The sequence below is a fragment of the Suricata suricatta genome, chromosome 6 (assembly GCF_006229205.1).
Source record: "Suricata suricatta isolate VVHF042 chromosome 6, meerkat_22Aug2017_6uvM2_HiC, whole genome shotgun sequence".
In the NCBI taxonomy this organism is placed as follows: domain Eukaryota; kingdom Metazoa; phylum Chordata; class Mammalia; order Carnivora; family Herpestidae; genus Suricata; species Suricata suricatta.
Window position 1 is genome coordinate 108,056,792 of NC_043705.1, and position 21,107 is coordinate 108,077,898.

General features: G+C 44.4%; 1 protein-coding gene across 7 annotated transcripts in view; it reads right to left on the reverse strand.

Moving 5' to 3' along the window:
• ABLIM3 (actin binding LIM protein family member 3) overlaps window positions 1–21,107 on the reverse strand; it is a 110,022-nt gene that overhangs the window by 60,381 nt on the left and 28,534 nt on the right. For all 7 annotated transcript variants that reach the window (XM_029943098.1, XM_029943099.1, XM_029943097.1 and 4 more), the window contains exon 3: window positions 9,711–9,848. In XM_029943098.1, the coding sequence (XP_029798958.1) occupies window positions 9,711–9,848 (138 nt within the window). The remainder of the gene's footprint in view (window positions 1–9,710; window positions 9,849–21,107) is intronic.

The window sequence follows — 21,107 nt, forward strand, 5'->3', positions numbered from 1 at the left end:
TGATGTTGAGAAGCCATGGGTAGTTTTTTTAAAAACCTAAAAACAAATATCTTGCAACTTTCCGACCTATACAAAAGAAGAGAGAAAGTTCTAATGATGTCCCATCACCCATTTGCAAAAATGACCAATTGCACTGATGGCTTTAGAATAGACAGACAATGTGATCCCATATGGTCTTGTGGGGTTTCCTTGTGGACAATATGAAGATGTGTCAAATTGATAATAGAAGAGCAGGTGCTTGAACAACTCAACCACGTGTAACTCCCCTCCCCCAAAGGACTTATAAACATGGGAAATGAGATTTCCCTCTGACGGTTGAGTTATGAAATCAACACCTAATGGGAAGAACAGAAAGAAGCAAAGTTTCTTACAGGAGATCCAACGGCTCTCAGGGCCTCCAGCTCTGCCGAGTGTATTGATCCGGCCAGAAAGCAAGGGTGGCCAGCCAGGAAGGGGCTGGCCAGCAATCAAAGGAAGGCCATTGGGGAGCCCATCACAACCCTCTGGCCAGCCCCCTTGTTCTGAGTCTGCATTCACTGAGTGATTATCTGATAGTTTGGCTTTCTATATCGTTGGCCTTTGGGAGAGACGCAGCTGGTCAGAGCAATGTGAACTAGGATAAGGGAGAATCACAGCTCTTGTTTCCGTTAATAAACAGGCACTCTGATTGTACACACTGGTTTCCTGAGGACTTGGTTAGCACAGATGAGCTTTCTCAAGCATGGTCAGCGGTGTGGAAACCAATGAGATGGAAGTCCGAGCCTGTCATTGTGAGGACCTGGCCTGGACTGGGTGATCCTGCCTCAGCAAATGTGACCTTCTCGTTAACAGGAGAATTGTACTGCAAGAGCAGCCAGGTTAAGGATAGGAGGGACTTCCGGGTGCATGGTAGAAATGTTTCGCAAGTGTTTGTTCACCTTGCAGGCCAGCGACAGGCAGGATGAGTGAGGAGGAGGGCGGCCCCAGATGTCACAGCATTAGGGGGACAGTGCGGCACAGTGGGAGATGCAGCGGTCTGGGAGCTGAACCATCTGGGCTCTGGGTGCGTCACGGCCACTATCTCTGTGGGTGACCATGAACATGGTCTCTGTTCACATGCATGTAAAATGAAGAAGCAGGATTCAAAAGAGACCTGAGCTTATCTTCTGACATGGACATGCTGTGAGTCTAGGAGAACCACCTTCAAGGCTTACCGGGTGCCAAAACATTTGAAACTCAGCTCGAGGTGAAGTCTGGAGGCAGTGGTGGTGGTTGGTGGGGGAGGGTTCACCTGCCACCAGGCTTGGTGACAATTCATCACATCAGACAATGCCTCGAGAGCAGGCAAGGCCAGAGCACAGGCCGTTCTGGGGTGTGCAGGTGGCGGATCAATTGACTTCATGGCTGAGGAATGAGTTAGGTCGTGGCCTAGGACCTCATTGGACTCAGCTCCTGTTTTTTCCCTTCTTTTCTCTCCTTTGTTTCCCCAGCCAGCTCCACCCTCACAGCCACGTCTCCTAGTGGACAAAACCAGGAGGCCATAAGAAAACTTGGAACATTCGGTTCCTCTCTTTCCCCCTAAGGAGCTGAAGGAGGAAGTTTTTGGTGGAAAGGATGTAAAGGTTGATAAGCATCTCAGGGGGTTCCTGGAAATACAGTGGGAATGCGGGGATGGAAGGCAAGTTGAACAGCATTGACAGATGTATTTGAGGTTGAGCAGAGCCCAACATTCAAATAACAGGAAAAGCCTTGGAGAGGGTCAGCTGCATGGAATTGACGTGGAATTAACACACCTGGGCCAGTCATTATTCTGTGAATCAAAAAATCCAGTCTTTTAACTTAAAAAAAAAGCAGATTATTTGGTTTGACAGAGGGGCAGGATATGAAAACTTAGCACTGCTTTGACAAAACCCAGAATGAATGTTCATTATAAATATAATGCCTAGAAAGAGGCTTTGCATATGGTCATAACATGTTTCGGGGGTAAATGTACTGTTTTGTGGGTCCCTGGACCTTTGTCCATATTTCTGTTCTACCACTCAGGGGCTGTGTGGCTTTAAAACAGTTACTCCACCTCTCTGGGCTCCGTTGTTTCGTTTGTGAAATGAAGGGGCTATGTAGTAACTGACAAAACACCAAGATCTGAGTGTCTGTCCTGTGATTCCGCTGATTTTCAACTTTTCAAATAAGACTGAGTTTTATGGAATTTCAAAACCAATGTGTTAGAGGGGCCCCTGAGGGTGATCTATTTAACATTTAAACATTTAAATTGTGAAATGTATCATACATACAGAAAACACAGTCAATACCCACGTGCAGTTTAAAGAAGAATAAAATAACACTCCCAGGCAGCCACCACCAAGTCATGAACTAGAACACTCCCTAGGAAGCCTGTTTGCACCTCCCGAAAGCATCCCCTTCCCATGTGGTCCCTAATTGTGTGCTAGTCCTTCTATTGCTTTTCCTCCCGCTTTTACCCCCTCTGGTGTATCCACGAATAATGCTTTGTTTAGTTTTGCCTTTTTGGGTCTTTACATTGATGGAACCATACTGCATTTAGTCTTCTGTGCTTGCATCAGACTTTGAGGATTATGTTTTTGAGATTTGTCCATGTATGTAACTGCAGTTTTCATTTCCACTGCTGTGCTGTATCCCATTGTCTGCATCATAATTGATCTACTTTACTGTTGAAGGACATTTGAGCTCCTTGCAGTTTTGTTTTGTTTTATTGAAATGTTGCTTTGAAAATTCTTGTATTTGCAAGGTGATGCCATACTGTTTTCCAAAGAGTTTGTCCCATTTATGTTCCCACCAGCACTTTCCACTGATCCATAACATCACTGAAAGCTGCAACATGGTAGCTACAAAATGACATCTTATTGTGATTTTAAATTTCCTTTCTCTGATTCTTTTTTTTTTAATTCTTAAAAATGTTTCATTTATTTTTGAGACAGAGAGAGAGAGCGTGAGCAGGGGAGGGTCAGAGAGAGAGGGAGACACAGAATCCTAAGACAGTCTCCAGGCTCTGAGCTAGCTGTCAGCACAGAGCCTAATGCAGGGCTCAAACCCACAAACTGTGAGATCATGATCTGAGCCAAAGTCCGATGCTCAACTGACTGAGCCACCCAGGTGCCCCTCCTTTATCTGATTCTTAATTGTTTTTTTTTTAAGTTTTATTTATTTATTTTGAGAGAGAGAATAAGCGACAGGGGGAGGGACAGAGAGAGAGAAGGGAGAGAAAGAATAGCTAGCAGGCTCCTCCCTGTTAGTGCAGTGCCCGATGCAGGGCTCCAACTCACGAACTGTGAGGTCATGAACTGAGCTGAAATCAAGAGTCAGGTGCTTAACTGACTGAGTCACCCAGGTGCCCCAAGAATCTTATTACATGTTTATGGGCCATTTGTGTTTTCAAGGTTCATCCATGTGGAGGACGTATCAGTATTTCATTCCTTTGTATTACTGCATGATGTTGCACTACATTTCATTTATCCACTCATTGGTTGCTGGATATTTGAATTGTTTCCAATTCTTTACTTTATGAATAATACTGCTATGAACATTCATGCACAAGTTTTTGTGTGGCATATATTTCTCTTGAGCATATATCTTATGAATTTGACCCTGTTAAGTCATATGGTAACTCTACATTAAACCCTTAGAGAAACTGCAGGCTTTTCTACAGTAGCTACACGTTTTGCACTCCCACCAGCAATTCATGAGGGTTCTGATTTCTCCACATTCTTGCCAACACTTGTATTATCTGTCTTTTTGAATACGGCCACCCTAGTGGGTGTGATGGGTGTCTCCTTGTGGTTTGATGTGCATTTCTCAGATGACGAATGACATTGAGCATTCTTCCATGTGTTTATTGGACATTTATAGAACTTCTTTGGAGAAATCTGTATTCAGATCCTTTGCCCATTTTGAAATTAGATTATTTGTCTTTTTCTTAGTAAGTTGTAAGAATCCTTTATATAGTTTAGATACGAGTCCTTTACCAGATGAATGATTTGCAAATTTCCTCTCCAATTTAGTGGGCTGACTTTTTACATGGTTGATGGTATATTTTGAAGCACAAAAGTGCTTAATTTTGATGACATCTAACTCATCCGTTTTGATGACATCTAACTCATCATCACAGCCAAGAAGTCTTTGCTTAACTCAGGGTTGCAAAGATTTACTCTTATATTTTCTCCTAAGGGTTTTTTGGCTTATTTTGAGCTAATTTTTGTGTATGGTGTGAGGAGGGAGTCTAATGTCATTTATTTGTGTTTTATTTTTTTGCATATATGTATCCAGTTTTCCCACCATCATTTCTTGAAGACTATTCCTTCCCTAAAGAATTGTCTTGATACTCTTGTTGAAGATCAATTGACCTTAAATCTAACGGCTTATTTCTGGTCTCTCAGTTCTATCGATCTATATGTCTACCCAGGTGCCAATACCATGTTGTCTTGTTTTTTGTTGCTTTGTAGTAAGTTTTACAAGTGGGAAGTTTGAGTCATCTGGCTTTGTTCTTTTTTGGGATTGTTTGGTTATTCTACATCCCCTGCAATTTCATATGAATTTTACAATCAGCTTGTCAATTTCTTTAAAGAAGCCAGCTGGGATTTCGATGGGGATTGTATTTGTTATGAATTGAGTAGTGTCCTCCCTCAAATTTATATTTTGAAGCCCTAACCTCCAGTGGGTAGGGGGTATTGAGATAATTAGGTTTAGATGTGGTCATGAAGGTGGGACCCTCATGATGAGATTAGTGTTTTTATTAGAACAGACACCAGCCATCTCTTTCTCTGACATGTGAGGACACAGTAAGAAGATGGATGTCTGCAGTCCATGAAGGGAGCTCTTACCAGAACCCAACATGTTGGCACCTTTATTAGACTTCTAGCCTCTGGAGCTGTGAGACAATAAATTTGTGTTGGTAAAGCCACTCAATCTATGGTATTTTGTTGGGGGATAAATACTGACTAAATAAGCTAAGATAGCTGACCAAGATAGCATCAAATCCATAGATCAATCTGAAGAACACTGCCATCTTAGATCTTTTAAAATATTTCATCACTGTCAGCATAACTTTTACACTTTTGTTAAAGTTATTCCTATATATTTTATTTTTGATACAATTGTAAATGCAATCCTCAATTTTATTTTCAGATTGTTCATTGCAAGTGATAGACAAAGAATTGATTTTGGTATATTGATCTTTGACCCTGCAACCCTGATGAGCTTATTTATTTTTAGTGGCTTTTTTAGTGCATTCCTTAGGATTTGCTATATTAAGATCACGTCACATGAAAATAGAAATAATCTTACATTTTCTTTTTCAATCTGGATGCCTTTTATTTCATTTTCTTGTTTAACTGACCCCTTATGAGCCTAGAGTACAAGGCTGAATGGGAGTAGTGAGAGCAAACATTCTGGTCTTACTTTTGATTTTACAGACAGGCAGGCAGTGATTTGCTATGAAGCATGATTTAGCCATGAGTTTGCCTCTGTTCTAGGAAGATACTTTTGCTGACTACATAATTCTATATTTACAATTATTCCTTTCAGTACATATACAGATATTAGCCCACTATTCTCTGGTTTCCTTGTTGCTACTGACATGTCAACTGTCAGTCTATTTACCATTCACATGCAGATGATCTATTTCTTCTCTCTGGATGTTTTTAAGATTGTCTTTTGCCTTTGGTAATTTCTAGTTCACCCTGATGATGTAAGTATTTTCTATTTTTCTACTGGGATTTATTAGGTTTCTGGATCCAAGGATTTGTATCTTTTTTTTAAATATCTTTTTTAATGCTTTTTTAAAATTTATTTTTGAGAGAGAGAGAAAGAGAGTGCAAGCAAGGGAGGGTCAGAGAGAAAGAGAGAGAGACACACACAGAATCTGAAGACAGGCTTCAGGCTCTGAGCTGGCTGTCAGCACAAAGCCTGACGCGGGGCTCGAACCCACAAGCCGTGAGATCATGACCTAAGCTGAAGCTGGTTGCTCAACTGACTGAGCCACCCAGGTACCCCCAAGGATTTGTACCTTTGAACAGTTCTAGAAAATTGAGAGCTGTCATGTCTCCAAATACTGGCTTCCCACTCATGCATCCTGTTACATATCTTTAGAACTCTGATTGGATATATGTCAAAACTTTTCACAATTTTCTCCATGTATAAACTTCTCTTTAATTTTTACCACCTTCTTATATTTCTGGGCTATAGGCATATACCTTTTTCTTGGCTAAGTCTTACAATTTATTAATTCTCTCCAGTAATATCGAATCTGCTATATAATCCATACATTGACTTTCTAATTTCAAATATTATATATTTTTATTTTTAAGTTTTGTTTCTTTTTTAAATCTGTTGTGCTATTTGTTGTTATGTGTTGTTTCTTGCTCATTTTTATTGCTCTTCAGCCCTACATAAATGTATTGAATGTAGTCATTACATAATGTCAGAAAATACCAATTTATGAAGTCTTTGAGATCCTGATTCTTCTTTACATTGCTTTGGCTAGCAATTATGCCATTAGGATTAGAATGAAGTACTCATTTTGCTAATAATGTTATCCCTGGGAGTTCCTTAATTTTTTAAAAATTTTTATTTAGTTTTGAGAGATAGAGACAATGCAAGCAGGGGAGGGTCAGAGAGGGAGTCACAGAATCAGAAGCAGGCTCCAGGCTCTGAGCTAGCTGTCAGCACAGAGCCCGACGTGGGGCATGAACCCACGAACTGTGAGATCATGACCTGAGATGAAGCCAGATGCTTAACCAACTGAGCCACCCAGGCGCCCACCGGGGAGTTCTTAGAGGTCTGGAGTAAAGCTGAGTTCCTCCAAAGAGGAATATCATCTGCCTTTGCCATTTGCCAAGTGTAGGACCACTTTCTTTTAAATTCTGGGGGTGCCTGGGTGGCTTAGTCTGTTAAGCGTCCGATTGCAGCTCAAGTCATGATCTTGCTGTTCCTGAGTTCGAGCCCCACATCAGGCTCTTTGCTGACAGCTCATCCTGAAGCCTGTTTCAGATTCTATCTCCCTTTCTTCCTCTGCCCATCCCCTTCTCATGTCTGTCTCTCGAAAATAAACATTAAAAAATTTTTAAAACACGTAAATTCTAAAAACATAAATTTTCATTTTAAATAAACTTTAAAAAATAATATGCTAAATACATAGCATGAATATAGAACATGAATCCATGTTAAAGGTGGATTATGGATAGTCATTTTGATAAAAGCTTTTGTCTCCTCTACCCAGCGCCAAACTTGGCACAGACAAGTTCCACTGCTGCCTCCTTTTCCAGTTTATTTCTCACCCATCCATATGTTGAGAGTAAGATTTTCATAGGGAGAAATTTCAGCTGAACTCAGAGGTCTCCTATTAGATTTCTGCTCAGACCAGGCTCTAACCTCTACCTCTCTCTGATCCATATAGCCATTCAGGCAAGAGCTCAAGGTCTCCAAGGTTTAGAGGCTTAAATCTGGCATTGGAAGTCACACCAGGGCTTCTGTTTTTATTTTTGTTTTTCACGGGCAGCTTCTTTCCTTTCATGTCAGCACCGTAGTGTATGGTAAAAGAGTTGTAAGAGAAAATTCGTAGAGATTTTAACTTTTTCAAATGAGGCTATTTAGGGTAACTAGTCTCTATAACTGGTTACTGCTGGAGACAAAAATCCTCTCATTTGTTTCACTTCTAAACAAGTGGACATTGAAAATAGGAAAGTAAATCTGTTTTTTTTTTCTTAAAATCTCCATGAAAAGAGATTCTATAACCTCCCTGTGGTTGATTGTCAAAAATTTCTTCTTTTCTCTGCATTCATACCCTTGAAATCTGCAAATCCTCTCACAAAAGACCATGTTTATTTCCCTATGATATTGAATCTGCGTTGGCCATTTGACTTGTTTTGGCCAATGGGACATTAGCAAGCATGACAGATGCCAAGGCTCGAACAGGTCTTGCTTCTCGAAGCTTGCTCTCCTGTGCTTGGAACTCTGAGACCACCATGCACATGAGTCCAGGCCAGGCCCTGCTGGAGGATGGAAGCCACATGCAGCACCCAGCTCAATGGCTGCCAACCACTGCCACTGACCCACCAATTTCACCACAATGAGGCGAGTGGAGATATGGAGTGCCAGCACAGACTGGAAGAACTGTCCAGCCAACCCAGAGAATCATGAGCTAAATAAAAAATTACTTTAAACTAGTTAATTTTGGGGTAAGCAAACGGTAAGTAATATACTTGCTTAAGAATATAACTGCATCACCCTAGCTCAAATTTCCCGAGAACAATTTTATTGTCATCACCCTCAATGATGCGTCAGTTTCTAGGGGATGTAACAACGGTCACTCAGCAAGACACTTTGGCAGGTCAGCTTGCCTAAAGGGGTGTGCCAATTTCTCAATATAGAATTTAAATCACATCAATCAAAATAGAGTCCCTAGATGTGTCAATAAAAAATTAGGGCTTATGAATATGTTCATTTGCTCAGTTTATCTGCTCACTGCAGTGTCTAGTTAAATCCTGAGGAAGAAATCCATTGAGAAAATCCATTTGCCATTGAGAAAAATGGCAGCAGAAGTCAATCTCAGACACACAAGACTGAGGTTGGAAGCAGTTTTGAAAATGAAAAGATCTGAGGTTTCAATTGACCTTAAATTCAGTCACGTGGATGGTGTGAAGTGGTTCCTCAGGAGATCAGTTCCATGTCAGTCATATTCACAGAAATGTTGCCCCTTGCTGTAGTTGGCAGACCTGGAGAGCTGTGGTCTGTTCTGGGCACTATGCTTTTGGAATGATACTGATAAGCTGGAATGGCTCAAGAAGGAAGACTCCAGGATGACGATACAAGTTGGAATCATTTCAGATGAGACTCGACATAAGGATCTGCAGTATAATCAGGCATGGGGAGCCGTAGATGCTACGAGTGTGTGAATAGCAGTCACAGTTGGAAAGCAAACATGAAGTGCTCCTCAGAGTTCATGAGGACAGATCTAGAATCAATGGGTGGAAGTTACCCGTTTGGGGTCAAACATTTTCTAAACTCACAGGGCAGTCCAACCTCAGATTGGCTGCTCTCTGGAACAGGAAGCCTGGATGAGGAATTCAAGAAGTCGAGGCTTCCATCGTGGACAAGGGGAGGGAGCGTTGCCCCTGCTTGGGCCAGGGGCCTCTCGGGGCTCTGTCAGTGGAGTCCCTCTTCCTTCCTGCTGCTGGTTATCTTGCTTCTTTAGGAATTGACAGTTTCTAAGAGCTCAGAGGTAACCCAACAGCTATCTGCTCCCAAATTACAGACCTCAGTGAAGTCATAATGGGCCTCCCCCTTTGTTAAACTTAACCTTTGAGGATTGCCACATGATCACAGAACTGGTGCTCAATTCAGAGCCATGCTGAATTTTAGCCAGGACCACTTACTCTCATTCGTTCTCAGATTGATTTTTAGGCACAGGACAGGACTCTTTCTAGATCTATAAGTTAAGCTTGTGGGATTGCCTTTTTCCTTCTGGGTCAGCTCTACCACTATAGGTCACCAGCTTCCCTCTCCATGTCCCGACTCTTCTGTCCCTCTTCACTCCTCGCTGCCCATGGGACAGTTCTCATAACAGGCTCAAGGGGAGTTTCTTTGGGCCTGTGTAGGTATCTCAGCGGCCTGTGTTTGTTCTGCCTGCCCCTGTGGCATGTCCTGAAGGTAGAACCAGGGCCTGCAATCTGACAAGGGAGTTAGGAGTCTGGGTGTCCTACCTTGGCAGGTGAAGCATCTGATGTGGAAGTGGTTATTGTGGACACGAACCACTTCCCCTTTGCAGGTGTCTCCACATCGGTAGCACTGGATGACATTGGAGCTGCCTCGGGGATTATAAGGATTCTGCTGATAAGGAACTGTAGAAAGAAACAAAGAGATCACCATCCAGGAGGCCTGTGCTCTTTAAAAAACTCTGCTCTAAGACATTATCATAATCCTAACTGAGAGAAAAAGCAGAAAGGGAAGTAATTAGCCAAGTGCCTTCAATACATCATCAGGGCAGCACATGCCAAGCTCAGGCATCATGAGAATGTGAGTGGCATTGAGAGGTGACTCCATAAATCTCCTGAGGCAGAGATTTAAGGCAAGGGGAGACTTAAGAGTGAGCATAACCTTTCCTTGTAATAATAGCGGCCAAGTTCATGGAAAAAGACAAGTAAAAGAGGAAGCAGAGTACTTCAAGGTAAATGATCCAGAAATACAATTTCTTTGGTGATTTCTGGATTGAAACCAGGCCCCACACTTCTCAAAGAGAATTTGGGTCTTGCAGTTGACATGGGTCTCAAAGAAATGCATGGCTAACCTTGCCTCCAACAGGCCTTTGAGTTAAGCAAGTGACACCCTTTCACTGGGTCTCTTGTTTTGACCTGAGAGTGGTTAGCAGTACCATTGACTTTGAATAACAAAGAGGCATAAAGGGGAGGCATTCTAGTTTGGAAGGAGGTTGATGAGGAGACTCCTCTTTTTTTAAAAAAATTTTTTAATGTTTATTTATTTTTGAGAAAGAGAGAGAGACAGAGCATGAGCAAATGAAGGGCAGAGAGCGAGGGAGACACCCAATCTGAGCAGGCTCCAGGCTCTGAGTTGTCGGTACAGAGCCCAACGCAGGCTCAGCCTCACAAACCGAGAGATCCTGACCTGAGTGAGCCGAAGTCGGAAGTTTAAAGGACTGAGCCACCCAGGTGCCCCTAGAGGACTCCTCCTCTTAAAGCTGCCTTTGAGGGGCAGTGTCCATAACACTGAGGAAATGTCAAAAGTATATAATTAAGAAAAAAGATCTGGGGGCGCCTGGGTGGATCAGTCAGTTAAGCGTTCAACTTCGGCTCAGATCATGATCTCACGGTTCGTGGGTTCGAGCCTTGCGTCAGGCTCTGTGCTGACAGCTAGCTCAGAGCCTGAAGGCTGACTTCGGATTCTGTATCTCCTTCTCTTTCTCTGACCCTCCCCTGCTCAAGCTCTCTCTCTCTCTCTCCCAAAACTAAATTAAAAAAAAACATTTAAAAAATTTAAAAAAATAAAAAAAATGAAAAAGATCTGGTAGAGATGATGAAAGGGTTGAAGTCGCTGGAGGCTGGGCATTTGACAATACAGTAGAACTCTACTAGCCTATGGGTCTACTGTTCTCTTGTTCAGACTGTCTCATGTCCACTTTTCTAGAGCTCCTGTTCCTGAGATATACTTTGCTTAACCATTCTAAAATCTGGTCATCTCATTAGAATAATTTTTTTGTTCATTTGTTCTAAGCACCTGCTCATTCAGGGTTAGAAGGGATATTGACATCTGTCTGCTCCACTCATGATATATAAGCTATTGAGATAGCTTTGCCAATGAGGAACCAAATCTCTCTTGTAGAAAGCCCCTGGGGGGACTGCGAGAGAATTCCTCAATTCCTCAATTCTCAAAGTTGAAGCAACAGTCCAAAATCATTTGCTCATATCCTATGAGGAGAAGGCTCCCTCTTGTTCTGGCTATAAAGATGACCACCTGATTGGACAGGAATTGATATCTATCACTTAGACATATAGATTTAATGCCTACATTCTGAATATGCATATTATAAATCACACAAGCCTTGCACTGAAGAGGAACTTAGAGATCACTTGATTCAGGGCTTTCTAACCTAGTGCAGTAGTTGTTAATGGTTATTGGCTGAAATTTGAATTTTTTATTCTAGGCACATGAAGGCTGGTGCATGGTGCCTTGCTTGGGAATGAAATGTGAATGGAAATTGTGTGTGTCACTTTGGAAGCCCTGTGAGCCAGTTAGTGCATTTTCCATAGCCATATTGCCTGTCCATAGCCCAGCAAGCCGTGACACCATGGATGGGGTGCAGGATGCATCAGCTTGGGTCCCTGACTGGGGAGTCATGGAGCAGAGCTCCAAGGGCTAACCCAGGATAAACATCTATTGTGAGCAAGGAGGGATTTGTGTTGTCATAGGCTTGTTTGTTACTGCAGCATATCCTGATGGATGCACTGTGATCTAGTATTTCCAATTCTCTTTAATGTTTTATTCATTTTTGAGAGAGAGAGAGAGAGACAGTGTGAGCAGGGGAGGGTCAGAGAGAGAGGAGACACAGAATTCAAAGACAGGCTCCAGGTTTTGAGCTAGCTGTCAGCACAGAGGGCGACGCGGGGCTCAAACCCACGAACTGTGAGATCATGACCTTAGCCTAAGTCGGATGCCCAGCTGACTGAGCCACCCAGGCGCCCCTCGTATTTCTAATTAACTATAAAATTTGGTGTTATGTACATCCTCCAACAGTTTTCTCCAGATTCTCAAAGATGATCTTTCATAACTGATCTCATCTGCCTTCCTCCTTTTGAAGAGAAGAAACAGGAAAGCAGGACTTTCAAGTATCGTTCACTTACAGGTATCCTGAATTCTCAGTGCACTGCAGGGCAAAAAGCTGCTTGCTTTGCCCTGAAGGTGTTGCCTCAGACAAGTTTGCTATCTGAGGCAGGAGAATATCCTCACAATCTCTCGAGTTCATGCTCCTTATCCAACTCTTCCCGTCTTAAATTTAAGACAAAAATTTAGTGAGTTAATTGGTTAACTAAATCATTAATTAAATCATTAAATGGGTTAATACATGTCAAGCACTTCAGAAAGCACATGAGGTGCTCCGCAAATGGTCACTGATACCCTGATCATCACCCACTCCGCCCCCCACAGATCAGAGCAATCCTTCCCCATCCCCAGAACGTCCATACTCATTCATCCTCTTTCCTATATTTCTTTCTCTGATTTTTGTACACTATCCCTGGAAAATATTCCACTCTCTCCTCTCCCACCAATTTGTGAAAACAAAAATGTAGATCCTGTTTATTTGAGCAGTGAAGTGATCCACCATTGTTGAAAGAAACAAAACTGTGAGTCTGAAAATCAAGTAAGAACTAACAGGATAATCATCAGCAACAAGGAGGAGAGGTCTTAACAGTATTTAAAAGTCCCTCCAATTTTCAGCTACCTTTTCTAATTTAACCTGCCTTATTGCTCAAGAACTCACTTCCAAGATCAACAAAATTTTTCCCTGAGTTGATTTTTCTGGGGAGATTTATGCACGATTATGGTCTTCAGTCAAAACTCAGTCTTTGAACCACTCAGATAAAAAGGCATAAAATCAGAGAGGGAATGGATTGAGATGATAGGTCTTCTGGAGCGGGGGGTGGGGGCAGGGGTACTGATGGGCCCCCCAGCCCTAGCTTCCCTCAGGATGAGGGTGCTGCTTTGGTGATGCTGACAGGCTGGAAACCCACGAATGTTTGATGTTTGTAAATAATCCCATAAATAGAAATGCAGGCATCGGGGCTGCGAGCTCTTCCAGATTGCTGATGTAAATAAACTGTGACTAGAAAAGGGCAGCAGTGTAGCAAGATTTGATCTTCGAGACGTGTAAAGATCTTTCCTTGTCTAGATAGTGCCAATAGGAACTCAGGAGCAAGGGAGGCTCTGCTGAAATATGCCATATCTGCTCCTGCCCAGAAAGCCACCTCATTTCCAACAAGATTTTGTATCCTCGGCTAATGAAATCAACAACTTAATCTAACCTGATTCTGTGCATGCAGGTGGGTAGGGAGGGTGTCATTTCTTCCCACCAATCTACATTCCTCAAAAAAAAAAAGAAAACACATTAAAATTTTATTGTTGATTTTCTGCTGGTTATTGTTTCTACCAATTTTTATCTCAGAAAGTACGACAAGTCAGTCACATGATTTATAAAGTTTGTCTTATGGGCAAATGTCCTTTGAATTCCGAATCAATTTGTACCTGAATTTTGAACTGCCTATCCTTGGGAACAACATTTTAGAGTGGCCATGAGCCTCAAAGGACATTAGCTCTGCTCACTGGTGAAATAATCCATGAAGTTCCCAGTTTAGACCTACGGATCATGTGATATGTTTCTAAAATGCGTGCAGGGAATCTCTGGTTTCTGTTTAGTGTTTTTGGCCAATAAAGGGCACCTACGAGAGACCTTCTCCCTTCCTAGTCCGTAAGCAGGGCTGTCCAGCAGATTTCTGAGTATGGAACTGTTCTGTATTTACATTGTCCAATGTAATAACTACTAGCCATATGTGCCTGTTGGGCACTTGAAATGTGGCTAGTGTGACTGAGGTGCTGAATTTTTAATTTTATTTCATTTTAATTAATATAAATTTACATTTAAATAGCCATGTGTGGCCAGCGATACCATTATTGGACATAAACTTTGCAAATCCAGGAATAGGACACCAGACAATGAGGATGGGGGGAAAAAGAAATGAAATCTAGCTGAATCCTATTTATATAAAAATAACATTTATTGTCCATCACCTGACGAATGGTCAAAAAGATGTGGTATATATTCACGATGGAGTACTACATGGCAATGAGAGGGAATGACATATGGCCCTTCGTAGGAAAGTGGATGGGCCTTGAGGGTGTCATGCTGAGTGAAGTAAGCCAGGCAGAGAAGGACAGAAACCATATGTTTGCACTCATAGGTCTAGCAGGAAAACAGGAGAGACCTAATGGAGAGCCGGGGGAGCGGAGGAGGGAGAGAGAGTTGGGGAGAGAGAGGGATGCAAAACTTGAGAGACTATTGAATTCTGAGAATGAACTGAGGGTTGAGGGGGAAGGGGGAGGGGGGAAAAGAGGTGGTGGTGATGGTGGAGGGCACTTAAGGGGAAGAGCACTGGGTGTTGTATGGAAAACAATTTGACAATAAAATATTATGAAAAAAAATAAATGAACTGCAAAAAAAAAATAACATTTATAAAAAAATAACGTGCAAAAAAACCCAAAAAACAAAACGAAACAAAAAAATAACGTTCACCAATTAATTCAGGAATACCGCCTCAGACTTAAATTATTCCTTTTCACCCTTGAAGAGGGTTAAAGTTGTACTCCAAAGCGGTTTGCAATAGGCACCAATGACACACACACATTCACCCATCCTGAATTTGATCTGGAAACAAAATCTTCTGGGCAGTGTAATAAATACCACTGTTTTCTAAATCACCATTTTTCAGACACTGTGAGACTGAACGATCTTGATTTTTCCCAGAACAGAAGCAAAAAAGTCAATTGGCAAAGACTGTCAGAATGATTTTTTAAGACAGCATCAGTCCATGCCTTCCGATGAAAAATCAAGGGTCTGGGATATGAAGTCCTTGTTTACATGCACAGCAAGTCGTTAGCTCGATGGGAACATACAACTTAATTCTGCAACTAAGTTTTCACCTGAAGCTCTTCCCAAATGTGACAAAGATAATTTAAGAGTGTTGGAGCAAACAGCACATTGGGAGGGGAGGGGCGGCCGGCCTCCTGGCAAGTTTCAAAGAGCCTGTGAATTGAACATGCTGAGCCTCCAATTTCTCCATTGGGCTTTCTTCCCCAGCGTTTTCTCCTTCCCTCTGGCCGTCCTTTTTTTTTTTTTTTTTTTTTTTTTTAAATCTTAGGTGCTTCTCTCTCATACATAGTGCGAGGGTGGCCTGAGTTCCATTTCCCTCTCTGCTCCCACCTGGTTCTACCATCTTAGACAAACCTTTTCTCTGTAGTCACTGAGGGACTTGGACACAAGGATATACAAGATTCCCTCCAATTAAAGGCTGTGTCTGGCCCTGTGTGTCCCTTTCTGTGCTTCCTTCTCCTCCGGCCCTCCCTTCTCTCCATAAGCTGGTCTTGACTTTTAAACTAGATCATGTTGTCTGTCATTACATGAGCAGATAATGGCATGATTGCCCTCTCCCAAACCCCTCGGCCTAAGCTATGTTCTCCTTACTGATGCGGTGCCTGCACAATTTGCCTTCCTCCCCTGAGGGTTGCCTGCCCTTGTCGATAACAACGTTCCTACATTCTAATTGAGTCGCCTTTAAAATAGTCTTTAAAAGGCAGGGGCACCTATGCTATCCTGGGGTGTAATGAAAAGAGCGACAAAGCTGACTTGGAGGCAGTACAACTGTGAATCACTGGCAGGGAGTGTAATAAAAACAGCGAAGCTTCTGGGTGAATGGTGTAACACTGAGCAGGGAATCAACTGGTTCGGAAATGAGCCTGCAACCGCCCCGGGCCCAGGAAAATAACCGATTGCGGGAGCTGTCACACGTCAGCTCCCCACGGCCTCATTAGGGCCCAAAGTACACGGGGTGTGTTCACAGCTATTTCCTAAATACTGAGAAAGAGCCCTGACCGTGGATTCAGACACTTCATGGGTAGAAAGCCGTCTGCCTGAAAGGTTGGGGTGGGGTCTGTCTAGAAGAGTATCTGGCATTTTACAACGAGTCTTCAACTTGATGTTGGAGCTGAATCAGGGCCTGCAGCCCTGATCCTGTTTCCTGGGCTGAGGCCACAGAGACACAGGATCCTTGCGTTGAGGCACAGAGGTTAAGGGGGTGGACGCTGGAGTCAGGAAGGCTGAGTTTGTATTCTAGCCTTGCTGCCTGCCAGCTGTGTGACCTTGAACCAGTTAAGTGCGTGACACCTGTCTCAGTTTGCTCATCTCCAGAGTGGGAATAAGTCAGAGTATTAAATCACTTAAAGAATATAAAAGGGCTTAGTAAACTGCTTGCCATGTGACTTGGGCTTGGTAAATATAAGGAATAGCTAATATTAAATATCTCTGAAGCCATGCACTCCCACCTCCGACTCAGTGTGGGAACCCTTTCTGAACTGCCCCTGCCACTTGCCACCGAGTTGGGGTCAAATGCGGTCAATCCATTTTGGGACCAGTCCAACTTGGGCAAAGGTTTTCTGATTTTCCCTCCATCCCTACTGACTGTCAGGAAGAGAGGCCGCGGCGGTGGCCTGTTCGCCACCCTAGAGCCATCTCTTCTTTCTCCTCCCATCTCTGAGCTCTCTCTGTATGGGTTTTCGTGGGCTGCAGAGGTGGGTGGCTGACATGCTTCTGATGTATCCTGAAGAGGAATGTGTGAATTGGGTGTTTCCTGTTGTGGGAACAGAGGCTATGATCTACGTTTTCCTGGGGCGGTGTATTTTGGGCACATCTGCTGTTTCCAGGGGGACGGGTTGGCGCGTCAGTTGTGTGTGCATACTTAGAATCGGTGAGTGATTTGTTTCCTGAAAACTCTGTAGGGAGACTGTGAGAGCTGCTTTCGGTAGCACCTAAGGGCCACGCGTGTGCCCCCTCATGGGCTCATTACATCTGTGTTCATCGTGTGAATCCCCAGGGCCAGTCAGAGCAGGAAACCTAATACACTAGACCGTGAGCTGCATGAGGGCAGGGGCCACGTGTGTCTTCTTGGCCACTGTACTAACTGTGCCACGTGTGTGAGTGCTCAATAAGTATTTGATGGATAAATTAAAACGCGAATAAAATGAGTCCAGTGGTTTCATTTAATAAATGAGAAGGCTGAGGCCCAGAGGGAGGGGAGAGGGCTTGCTTGCGTCCGAGTCTGAGCGTGTGTGTTCTAGGATGTCAGGATAAGAGAGGCAGCCCGGAGAGTGGTCCCAGGGTCACAGACAGGTAAGGGAGAGAGTCCACAGAAGAATAAACTTCCATAAATCAGGAGTCATGCTGAGGCTTAGCATTAGCATAGGTGGGCTGCGGGGGGAGGGGGGGGGCGGGTGGTCAGTGGTCCAAGACGCAGAAGCATAAGGGAATAGAGCTCGGAATGAAGCCACACATGAAGAAACGGCGGGGCTGAATGTCCAAGGAAAGGCCTGAAGGATAAGGGGCAGTATTTAGAGAGCGGTTACTCTGTCAGAAACTGTGCTTAGTCATATGCCTATGCTGTCTCACTGAGTTTTCAAGTTTAGGAGGGGGGACCTTATTAATACCCTTATTTTACAGGTGAGGAAACTGAGGCCCAAAGAGCTAATGTTACTTGCCCAAGGCCACACCATTAATATGGCAGAAGCAGGACCTGAACCCAGGCAGTTCTCACCATGACACTTTCCTGGCAGCCACACAGAAATGCCAATGTTGGTCCCCTCTGGAGAGGAAGTGGGCCTCGGGGAGGCCGCAAAGGGCACCTAATCATCCCCAGACAGCAATCACCCATCCCTTCTCCAGCTGACCTCACGTGTGTACATAAACTTCATACAGATTTAAGAATAATGTTTGGAGGGTACAGACCTGGAAAGTGGGCAAAGTAACTCAGCATCTGTGGCCCAGGATGAAGGAGCCATGATGGCCGCCTCCCCACCCCCACAGCGAGCGGATGGCAGCCTTGAGGCACTTCCCCAGCATGAGAGGGGCAGCCCGACAGGTGTGTGTGTTGCGTCCCTCTGAGAGGCAGGCTCTGCAGGTGCCGGCAGCTGTCACGGAGCAGAGGCAGGGGCACTCTGGGAACCCCCCAGTCCCTGCACAGATGGCCCAGCCTGGCCCCACTTTCCCATGTCAGCAGGACAGTAACATGGTCTGTCACCCCAACACGATCTCGTAAAGCCTTTGCTGCAACAGAAACCCTTCCGCAGCCTCTGTCTGCCAGGCTCGCCAGCGTGCTCCATGGTCATGGCGGGTAGCTGGCAACAGGGCCGCACCCCCTTCTTCAGAAGTGTGTTGTCAGGACATGTGTCAGAACGGCACGCTCTTGGCCAGGCCAGTGGCTCTTGCCTGCCAGCCAGCTGCCACGCGACAGCTCCGGCAGCGAGGGTCTGCCTAGATCCCAACCGCTCTACCACAGTGAGGTCCGGGGCCAGGAGCCCGGCCTGCAGTGCACCACTGGAGCCATGTAGAAGTCTTCACGTGTTGGGGAAGCCACGTGACAAAATGAGAATTGCAGATTTTTATTGATTTGGTAAATTCAGAAAGGTGGTCCAGAGGCAATATCATAGAATTAACTTTCCACTCATTTCTAGGTTAATCTTAGGATTATGAAAGAAAGAAAGAATAAAAGAAAGAAAGAAAGAAGGAAAGGAGGGAAGGAAGGAAGGAAGGAAAGAAAGAAAAAAAGAGAAAGAAAGGAGGAAGGAAGGAAAGAAAACAGTGAAAGGAAGAAAGAAGGAAAGAGAAAGAAAGAAAGAGAAAGAAAGAAAGAAAGAAAGAAGGAAGGAAGGAAGGAAGGAAGGAAGGAAGGAAAGAAAGAAAAAAAGAGAAAGAAAGGAGGAAGGAAGGAAAGAAAACAGAAAGAAAGAAAGAAAGAAAGAAAGAAAGAGAAAGAAAGAAAGAGAAAGAAAGAAAGAAAGAAAGAAAGAAGGAAGGAAGGAAGGAAGGAAGGAAGGAAGGAAGGAAAAAAGGAAGGACCTGTATACTTCCAACTGAATTCAATAAAACACTTCAAGATAAAAAACAAAACAAAACAATAAAGCCCTCAATTCCTTCTTGTAAGTCAGCTTGGTGCCTATATCTGGATAAGCAGAGACTAAGTTTCGGCCAGTGTGTGCCCCCCATCCTATTCTTCACTAGGCTGTGTTGGGGGGCTCAGCCCAGAGGGGCAGCACGGGGCCCTTTCTAAGACTCAAATAGATCTCTATTCTCATTTCTTTCCCTGAGATTCTCCTCCCCACCTCTGGGCCAGGGAATCATTTTGTTAGCTGGGGGCAAAGGAGCCCTTTCTGCTCTCTCTAATTTACACTTTCTCTAGAATGTTTAGCTTTGTAGTGGATCTTTCCTGTTCTAAGGGCACAAACTTTTGAAATTCAAAGGCCAGGAAGTGACCTCTTTTATCTCTGCCTTTTGCTGTCCATCCTGGCCCTGAGGCCTCCCTCACTGAATAGAGGGAAGGAGCAGGAGGGGTGGGAGAAGGAACCAGTTAATATTTCAAGAATATCATCTTGTTACACTTGGGCACAGGGTTTTAAAAATATGACTTACTGTGCTGGGTAAGAATGGCTGAGGAATAGTTGAGACTTGCTGGAGAAGGGGGAAATCCCTAGGGTGTCTGGGGGGTGGCTCTGGTCAATCAACACCAGGTCTCTTGTCACTGCTGACTCTGTCCCTCATACCTTTACCAAGCCCCCAGTCAGGGACATGGAGGGCCTGTAAAAAGAGCTAAACATGAACATGAACTGGGCAATTACTAGGTGCCATGCCCTGTGCTAAGTTCTTCATACCTCCCGTCTCACTGAATTCTCATAGCCCCCTCAGACAGATGCCATGGGGTCCCTCTTTTATCCAAGGGCAGTCTGAGGCCCGGAGAAGCTAATTAATTGGCCGGAAGTCACACCACACGCAAACATTGGATCTAGGGCATTGCAGGTCTAGGAGAGGTTTGATTTTCTCTCCCAAGGGGCATTCCCAGCAGGGTCCTCCTTCTGCCTAGTGTATCCTGAGGGAAGAAAGGGACCTGACCCACCCAGCATGCCCACCAAGCATAATGGGCTGTCTTGCCCTGGGGCCTTGAGGTGCCCTTTCCAGCATCTCTATAGCTTATCTGAAAATGCTATCTGGGTCGCATCTGAGGCCCTGGAAACCAGGTTGGAAATAGAGGAGCTCCAGGAAGCTAGCAATTGTCTTGGTGCTGTGAGTGACTCAGTCCCTTGGCCTCCGAGAGCCAGAGGTTTTAAGACTTACACAATGTTCACTTCCTGAGACTGGTGGGTCACTGGGCTCTGAAATACTGTTGGGAAATGCAAGGAACATCAGCTGTCACCCGGGCTCCCCTTGACTTGCTCCCCTTGACTTATGGGTTTTCGGCATCAGGGTGGAGGGCATACAGAAAATATCTCATCTAGAGGTTTCCTTTGTTGTTGTTTTTGGTTAAGTTTCAAACCCTTCCTTGAAATGATGAAATGGCCTCTAGGTTGTGCTGATTCGTCACAAACACGCATGGAATGCGAACACACAGTGGCCGGGTAGTCATTCAGGGGAATCCCCTGGACCGGGGGATCCTCGCATTGGATGGGGCTCCCAGACATGCTTTATTTGGGCGGCGTGGTGTTTGTTTTTAAATGCTTCCAGAATCACCATGGTTCCCACCTCTTCCTTTGGCCTCAGCCCTGGCCAGCTTCTCTCCCACGCTGCCAGGCACCTGGAGGCACTGGTGTTGTGATCCCCGCCCAGGGCCCAGGCAGCTGCTGTGACCGGAGTGGTGTAGGGTCTGACATGCCACCTACTTGTGACCCCCTCTCTCTCCAAGCCAGCCCTCGGGACACCTGGGGCTCCCTCATCCACATTCTCTCATTCACAGATGCAGCCTCCGGGCTCAGTCGGGGGAGGAGCTCGCTCAGGGTCT